This window comes from Misgurnus anguillicaudatus, chromosome 14 (genome assembly GCF_027580225.2).
Source record: "Misgurnus anguillicaudatus chromosome 14, ASM2758022v2, whole genome shotgun sequence".
Taxonomy (NCBI): domain Eukaryota; kingdom Metazoa; phylum Chordata; class Actinopteri; order Cypriniformes; family Cobitidae; genus Misgurnus; species Misgurnus anguillicaudatus.
This window is the reverse complement of record NC_073350.2, coordinates 21,975,636-21,984,610: the sequence shown is the minus strand read 5'-3', so window position 1 is coordinate 21,984,610 and position 8,975 is coordinate 21,975,636. Positions and strand designations below refer to the sequence as shown.

General features: G+C 36.9%; 1 protein-coding gene across 1 annotated transcript; it reads right to left on the bottom strand.

Moving 5' to 3' along the window:
• Positions 1–3,150: 3,150 nt before the first annotated feature.
• fam83d (family with sequence similarity 83 member D) lies at positions 3,151–8,530 on the bottom strand. The gene is made up of 5 exons (XM_055184564.2): positions 8,378–8,530; positions 7,809–8,273; positions 6,630–6,797; positions 6,413–6,537; positions 3,151–4,645 (listed from the first exon to the last, which is right to left on the bottom strand). Exons 1-5 carry the CDS (start codon positions 8,390–8,392, stop codon positions 3,748–3,750), a joined length of 1,671 nt encoding a protein of 556 aa, XP_055040539.1. The 5' UTR covers positions 8,393–8,530; the 3' UTR covers positions 3,151–3,747.
• Between the last annotated feature and the right edge of the window lie 445 nt (positions 8,531–8,975).

Here is an 8,975-nt window from a genome sequence, read left to right as displayed (position 1 = left end):
ATGACTTCTTTGTTTCAAACATATTAGAAAATTGTACCACATTTCACACTAGGAGCATACAATTAATAAGACTTGAAATACAACCATTAAATATTTTTAAAGCAAAAAATGCTTTATAATTTTACAAAATGTATAGATTCCTTTCGTATTGACCAGCTATTGAATTTTGGGCATGCAGTCACTGTCCTGTTTGTTTTGGTGATGCATATTTGGGTTTAAGCAGAGGAAAGAGATTACGTTTATGTACTGATGAAGGATAAACTGTATCTCCTTACTGAAAGCAGAACAACAGCTTTGAAGATACCACAAGCGGGTTTCATTACTCAAGAGGAAAGATTAAGACTGTGATCATTGGACAGTTTTGTTGAACAGTACCTGAGAGGCGGGCCGGGCCTCAAACCACTCATGAAAACAAGATAAATAATTAACCATCAACAATCACTTTATGTTCTGTGTAATTAAACTCTTCATAGTAAACCTCAGGGATGGCTTTTGGGGAATATGATAATCGAGGCGTTAAAGAGCATATGAATGTTAATTTGGTTTGAGTATTTATTCATGCCTCAAATTATGTTGAATTTGTTTTAATAATTCTGAACACATTTACCTTGATATTTGCAGTCATTTAAAATACACTAAGGGGCAGTTTCCCAGACATGGTTTAGATTATTATACAGGACTAGGCCTTAGTTATATTAGGACATTTAAGTCATTTTACCAAATAAACCTTTTAAAAAAACAATACTGATGTGCATCTCGATACAAAACATGACACTGATATTTGTTTGAATATACAGTGTTTTTAAATTAAGGCAGCTCAAACGTGCATTTTAGTCTGGGACTAGGAGAAGTCCTTTTAGGGTGGTTTCTCTGACAGGGATTAGTCCTAAACTAAAATAAATGTAAGAGCTATCCAAACTAAACGACTTGCACTGACAAATCTTAAAATACATCAATGCCCTTTGTTTTGCCTCATAATGCACACAAGTGATGTTTCTAGTAAGGCACATTTTTTAAAACTAGATATATTCCCTAATTAAACTAAAGCCTAGTCCTGGTTTAACCTAATCCCTAAATTTGATGAAGTTGTGTGTTCTCTTTGGATCGAACCCATGACCTTTATGTTGCTAATGCGAAACTCTACCAATCAAACTGCAGAAGCATTTCATAAATACACCACAGGGATATTTCACGTAAATTTTTTATTGCGGAGCACATTGGTCAGACAAAACATTTTGTTCTTCTCTATTTTGCTTCTGCAGCAGGAAACCATTCTTATGGCTGCCATGCAAAATGATTTAGGTTTGATTTTTTTTGTCTAATTTTCCAAGTTTTTAAAGCGCAAGATAATAGCGCCCTCTTCAGTTTGTAAAGGACTGTTGCTGTTGTGACGTGAGAATTCCCAGAACTTGTATTACCTTGAAAACTAAGAACACAGAACAGTTTTTTGACCTAAAATAAGGGTGACTTTGATCATGAAGGCTATACTTTTTTGGTAATGCTGTATTGCATTAGGTCAGGGTTTTTTTTTACTTTTTGTCAGGCGAACCCTCTTAACCTAAATGATTTTGAATGATCTGAATGACTAGAACGCCTGAGAAAATTAATATTTTAACTAGTTTTGAAGTTTTTATCTGTAGTATTTTATATACTTAAGGTTATATCTGCTGTTTGATAATCTGGTTATTTTCGTTTATTGGTATAAAACGTTTTGCATAAGTTCTCGGTTTTCTAATATAAACAAATAAAAACTATATTTGGTTAGTAAGAATTTTATTTAGTTTTTTATTTTAAAATGATTTATTTATATTTTAGTATTTAATTACAATTAATCATTTTTATGAACCTCCTGCTGTTCCCTCGCGAACCACCAGGGGTTCGCCAACCCTTAGGTCATCTATGGTAGATGGAAAGGTTTAATGTAAGATCGGGTTCTCAACCTTTTGCAAATGATGGCCAACCAATGACTGTTTAAAACATTCAGAGGATCACCTTTCTAAACATGATAGTATCAACGCAGAATAACAGAAAAACTATGCATTGTGACCATAGACTGATCGTGACATGCATTTTTAGTCACTAAGGGCCGGTGTGGTTTCCTGGACAGGGATTATCTCAAACCAGGACTAGGCCTTAGTTTAATTAAGACATATGACTAGTTTTAACAAACATGCCTTACTAAAAACATTACCTGTGTGCATTTTGAGGGTAAACAAAGGGCACTGGTTTATTTTAAGATGTCAGTTTAAGTTGTTTTCAGTTTGGACAGCTCTTGTATTTATTTTAGTCTAGGACTAGTCTAATCCCTGCCCGGGAAACCACCCATAAAGGTACACCTGGTGGTACACCTGTAGATGAACGAGAAATGTCATTACTTCAAATGGACAAACCAAACCACACAGGTGTCATTTTGAGCAGAAAAACATATTTAAAGAGACAGATGTACAGGTGGATCTTTTTTAGTACTCAAGGGTAATACCTTAGAGAGAAGTTACATCTTTAGAAGGAAAATATACAGCTGCAGAAATCATTAAGAGACCATTTCAGTGTATCTAGATGTACTATTTAGAGGTATGTGTTTAAGTAAAATATTTTTTGTTTCATTGTATCAACTACAAAAAAAAAGTTTTTGCCAATCATTTTCTTTTTTTATTTGCATTTTTTGCAAAATTGAGAACAGGAAAATAACAAAATAAAAAAACTGATTTTATAAATGTTATTAAAATTTTAACAACTTTGTAGATGCTGCCAGTGTGCTCTTCTCTTCAATGTGGCACAACGTGGACGTGCCGTTTTGCGCCCCCCTTTCGCATACAATTATGTTACTGCATCTGCTGTGATATTTAAACATAAATGGGCTTTTAGGTCATGCATCTTAAATAAAGTGTTTTTAAATCATATAAATTCATAAGAAAAATGCGAATATAACTATTATAAAGATTTTTATATAAGATTTTTTAGAAATAATTTTTCAGTAGTCAACCACTGCCTACGCAGCCCACCAGATGGCGCTGTGAGGACCACTGGTGGGCCGTGGCCCACAGGTTGAGAATCACTGCTCTAAATATGTTTAATTCACTGTACTTCCAGTGGCTATTAAAACTCCTCCAACCTTTTTCTATAACTTTCCATTTTTATTGTAACACACTCTGAAATAAACAGCAATCATTTTACTTTTGTTTACACAATACACTGTTTAAAATTTCTTTCAGAAAGCATACTAAAATGTATTTTTCAAATGACCTGATTCTCTATAAAACAAATCTTATGAAGCATTTCTCTTAAAATGCACTGTGGAAAATACAAACTTTTAAGTCACCATATTGTTTTTGGTAATTTCTCTCAGGTCAGCCGTGAACACACAACCACAGGTGACTGTTTTATACACACACACTTATATTTACAGTAATTGTGCTACAAAGAGGGTATAAAAAATGGAGATAGACAAATGTAGATAAACAATCACTAAGGCACTTAATTATATCTCAAACATAAAAATCACCCAGAATCATCATTACAGTGTTTCTTTAAACACTGAGGCACTTCCTAAAAGTGAGTTTTTTGATTAATCAGTAACTTTGCACATTTTTTAACAATACACACACATACATAACAATAAAACATATTTTTCCTCAACATTTGCCTTCTGAAAGCCATAAATGTTTTACTTTTTTTAAAAAGTGCATTACTAAAACAGCAGTGTGAATAATAACACCTCCACCATCAGGCCGTACCCGTGAACTCATTTTAATGGGGACACCTTGACCTCGGCCAGGTACCCATAACTGCATTGTCAAGTGTACCGTGAACCAGCCTACCCTCCTGCTGACCTTTGCCTCCTCCATGCAGGCCGGGCCTCAGCATTATGTTGGTGAGATCTGCAAGTTCTCTCTTGTGAGAGAGCATTGTTACCATGTTGTCCAGCTTGGAGCGAAGGGATGAGTAGTGGTACTGTCGCTCTTTGGTGAGCTTCTGAATGCATTCCATCAGGTTGCAGTTTTGAGGGGTTGTGGGGTGAACAGGTGTTTGACAATCCGCTCGTTTCTGAATTCGTTGTGAAGAAGAGCTAGAGGTAGACGATGTGCCGGAGACGGTTTGTAGCGTAGGAGGAACAGTATCTGTCTGGGCACCGGCATCTGTAGTGTGGTGGGTTGTCTGTGTGGCGATATGACAGGATATCACATCCGCTGTCTGAGTTTCAGTAGTGACAAGATCACAAGCTTTCTTTGCTGGTGCATGAGGTGGGTCATCCAAGGACAACACTTCTTCCCTGAGCTCTTGCTCAAGCCAGTCTTCTCCCAAAGTGGAGGTCTCAGAAACTGGGTTACTCTTTTTGTCTTGATCTTCAGTGTCTTTATTCAGATGTTGGATCTCTGGGGTCTGAAGTCTGGCTGGGGTGCTAGTCAGACAGTCTGGTTGAAGCTTTGTGATTCGTGCCAAGCGTGAAGGAGGCGTTCCAGGTGGTTTGAGGACAAGGTGGTCATATATGCAGCTGTTTCTGGCACTAGAGGGAGCTCTTGTATTCGCTGGCAGCGGGAGGGACTGTGCATAGAGGATGCGAAACTCTTCATCAAATTTCTCAGTTATCTGGCCTGATAACTCGATTAGGTTACTGCTGTTGAGTTTGCCATCTGTCCAGTTAAACCTGATCATAAAGAAATGTAAAAAAATAATAGATTTAAAAATAACTTAATTTATAAATGGAAATGCAGAAGAACTGTAGTCGCAGTCCTATGCACTGATCGATGGTGATGGATTTATTCACTGGAATAAGAGTTTTATTCTCTCTTATTGTTGGAAAGGTCACAACTACACAATGGCTTAAAATAATCAATAATGTTTCTGTGCTCCTTTTTGAAGAAAGGATTAAAGGAATAATTCACCCAAAAATGTTGTTACAAGCCGGTATAAATTTCTTTATTCCTTAGCCCCATGCACTTCCATAGTCAGTTCTTCCAGAAAAACACTGAGGTTTTTTGTGATTGTTGCGGGCAAAAATCCTTGATCTTGTGGCACATTTTCTTCAAAAATGCGATTTATGCAATTTTATGCGATGAAATTGCCAAAATTGCGGGAACTTGCAAAAACTGTTTGCAGCTTTTCATTGATGTTTACGTCGCATAATTATGTCACTTTCTAACATTCCCTTGACAACAGGGGACATGGCTGCACATGTGTGAAGTAAATGCAGCATTTTTTAACTTTCTGCGAAGATAAAGATATATCTGACTTTTTGCTACGACAGGGTTTCCCACAGCACTTTGCAGTTCGGGCGGCCCACCTAAGGTGGGAAACCCTCCCGCCTTAACTAGGTCGTCCAAAAAAACCAAAAAACAAAAAAGAGTTGCACAAAAGGCCGTCAAGTGCGCCACATGGCTGAAATGGTCCCATCACTGTTTGGAGGATAGCCAGTAAAAACGCGTGTCCGTGAGAACTGAAAGTGGACTTATGTTTTGGGTGTATTTAAGCCTGTTATTGTATTAGTCTATAATTCTTGCAAATTTAAAGTAAGTTAGCTGGTGATTTTGTTGTTTGAGCAACCTGCTAGCTAGGTTGCACGTGCCTGTTGATTTGATATAATTGTTGAGCGCTCTTGTTCACGTTATTTATGTGCATTATTTACATGCTACAGTAGTAACACTACTACTAGTGGGAAATAATCAGTTTTTACAATCTTTGTGCTATCCATCATCGTTCGTCAGACTTTCTACAACATCTGCTTTAGTTTGTGTTTATTAACCCTTTAGTTTCACTTCATCACGCAGCTATTTTTAAAAAATACGCCCCTGCATAAATATGCGAACTTTGGCTGATTGAATCATGCGAACGCATAATCGCGTTTTTCTGGAGGGACTGCAAAGTATTTTTTTCTCTCACTATGGAAGTGAATGAAGCTCATGATGGTATTTTATACAGGTTTGTAACAACATGAGAAAATGACAGATTTTTTATTTTTGGGTGAACTATCCCTTTCATGATATGATTACATCTTCCAAAAAATTACGTCATGTATACGCTACGTCCAATGATGATACTCTCTGGTGAATGCGCATTTGACATTTCCGGAAGTTAGTTATTATAGTTTATAAATTAAGTTTTAAATATGGATATTTTTCATACAAAATTGCATCGATTGCCCTCAAAAGGCCTTTGATAACCTACTGGAGCTGTGTGGATAACTTCTTTAAATACTTTTTGGGCTTCAAAATGTCCGACCCTGTTTACTATCATTACACAGCTTGGAGAACCCAGGACATTTTTTTATATAACTTAAATTGTGTTTGTCTAAAAAAAAAGAGTCATATGCATCTCGGATGACTTGAGGGTGAGTAAATCATGGGGTAATTTTCATTTTTCGATTAACTATCCCTTTAAGATCCTTCATTATGTGTGGAAAAGAGGTCAAAGTTACCTGTATGAACCAGTAGCAACTCTGTTGCCATCAATCAACATGAATCGCTCGTGAACCTTTCCAGTGATCCGAGCACCTGATCTCATGTAGTAGGTAGAGCCTGTTATGGTCCGTATTTTCATGTGCTTCAAATAATTAAAAAAGACAAACTAATAAAGATTATGTTTAAAATGACATAAAATATCTCAGTTAATAAGAAAGATGTTCCAAATCAAACCTGCAGTTCATCCAAGTACACATTAAGGTTTTGACACATCTGTAAGAACGAGGCGAGAGCAGACTGGTCTAACAGAATATACACGGGGATCCTGCGATGTGTGCAGGCTTCTTTCAGGTCCTGGAAAATATCTAGGTCTGTCAGGGAGTCCGTCACAATAGCAATCACCTAGGAATTAAAATCACAGATAGGAAAGATTACAAGGCATTCTTTGGATAAACCTGGTGGAAATTAATTTAAGCGATCTTCTTTTGTATTATAAAACTTGCCAATCATATGAATGAGTTAGACAAGCTTTACTTAACAGCCGCTGGCTACATACCCTGATGATTTCTTATTACATTCGGCCTTTAAGTATATGCAAGCTGGAACAAATCCAGGATGCCTGCAGGTATAACTGCAACAGATTCAACTAAGAACACACTTATATTCATTTTAGGGCGTGAAGAGCCTGTTGCGGCACCTCCAACGCTCCAGGTTCAAACCTTACAGGTAACAGTTATGTGCGATAGACGCTTTGGCAAATTCCTAACATACTACACACCTGATGCAGAAAAGTACACTGAATGGCTCACACAGCTACCTTGAGTTCACTTGAAACCCCCAAGGACTATTTTCTTACTGGCACAATTGGTATAAGATTTTTTCTTCATCATAGTTGTATTGCTGTTTTTTGGTTTGCTATTTTTTAGTCATCCTAAAAATTTTCTTTGACTCATCCAACAACTTGAGATCTGTTGAAACCCATCAAAAGAATTTAAGAGGTTACAGAAAGATCACACTTCAACTTTCGCATTTTGATTTGAGGTGCAGACAACATAAAAAAATTTGGAAAATGTATTAGACTTCAAAATAAGCACTATTATATATATAAAGTAGATAACTCTTACAAATAGTGTGTGTGTGTGTGTGTGTGTGTGTGTGTACTGTAAAAAATATATTTTTGCACTTATTTTTTTTAAGTTTAATCAACATGGATTTACAATTTGATTAAATTTAATATTGTAAGTGCAATATGATAAGTTTTAAGTGTGTGTGTGTGTGTGTGTGTATATACTCTTTATCTGCAGTGTAGTATATACACTATAATATTATATTACTATATAATAGTAGTATAATATAATCGTGACGCATATAGACAGACAAACAGAAGATATTGATGCAGATAAGCAAGATTACCTCCTTTGCATTTTTTATCAATTTTCTGGCCGCCTCTTTGCAACTATAAATGCACTCGCCATAACTCGGCTGAAAGTATGCAACAGCGCGCGTTACACCACGAAACGATCCGGTAGTGAACGCTGGCCAACCCAACTCTAAAGCCGGTGGTTCAATATCAGAGATCTCAGGGAAATACGTGACAGATGAGCAGTCCAATGTGCCAGTGCCAGATTGGTCCAAATGAGAATCATCTCCGATCAGAGATACAGATTTCGGGACGACTGCTGCACGAGAAATCCGTCTAATCTCGTCATCGGAGAGGAAGTTGGGAATTCTTTCTTTCTTTAGGAAACTCGTGAAGGATTCGACTCCACCGGCGATCAACTCTTCCAGGGCGAGTCGGTGTCTCTCATTGTAAAGTTCTTTCAGGTTTGTATCTTGTCCTGTTTTTGGTGTCCGCCAGGCGGGCGAATCCTCAAGACACTGGGAAAGAGCCATATCTTTAGATAAAAAAATGCTGACCTTACACAATGTGACACTTCAAAACTTCCTAAGGAATATTAGGTACGAATACCTTGAATCCTTACTTTCGGTGAAGCCATCCCACCGGCAGACGGCCATTGGTCGGTAGGTTGTTGCCAGTCAAATTTGCTGCATCACGTGTTCGCCAAGAAAGAACGCTATTGGTCGGCCTACCGTGCGCTCATTGGACACGAGTTTGAATTTGGAGGAAAACAGAGGCGGCGTGTTTCTCTCCGCTGCTGAGTTACAGCGTATTTACACACAGGGGCGGTGTTGTGATAGTAAGGGCCACAACCAGATTTCTGTTACCATATAAAGTGTTATTTAAATAACACAAATCTATGTTTATTTCACTTTTTTAGTTGATCATATTTACGATGATGAATTATTTTGCAGTTCACGTTTGCTCCTACATTTTATTGTGCCGATAAAATCACACTTTACATTAAAACAAGAGTACACGCCCGATCATACCTGACAAAAATAATAATAAGGGCACATAACCTTTATTACAATATTGTGAAAGATTTTATAATTAAAATTAAATATTACTAATTACTAGTAATGTTAAAAAAAATAATGTCTGTGTGTGACTATAATAGTTTAAGTGTTCTGTCATAAATCGTCGATATTATATAGGACAATAAAAACAGCTGGTTTAAC

Bases quoted from the DNA above. Each gene is read 5' to 3' on its own strand.
- fam83d (XM_055184564.2), bottom strand. The intron at 6,798-7,808 runs GTAATCTTGCTT...TTTAATTCCTAG, and splicing joins TGATAAAAAATGCAAAGGAG to GTGATTGCTATTGTGACGGA. The intron at 4,646-6,412 runs GTAACTTTGACC...CTTTATGATCAG, and splicing joins GTTGCTACTGGTTCATACAG to GTTTAACTGGACAGATGGCA.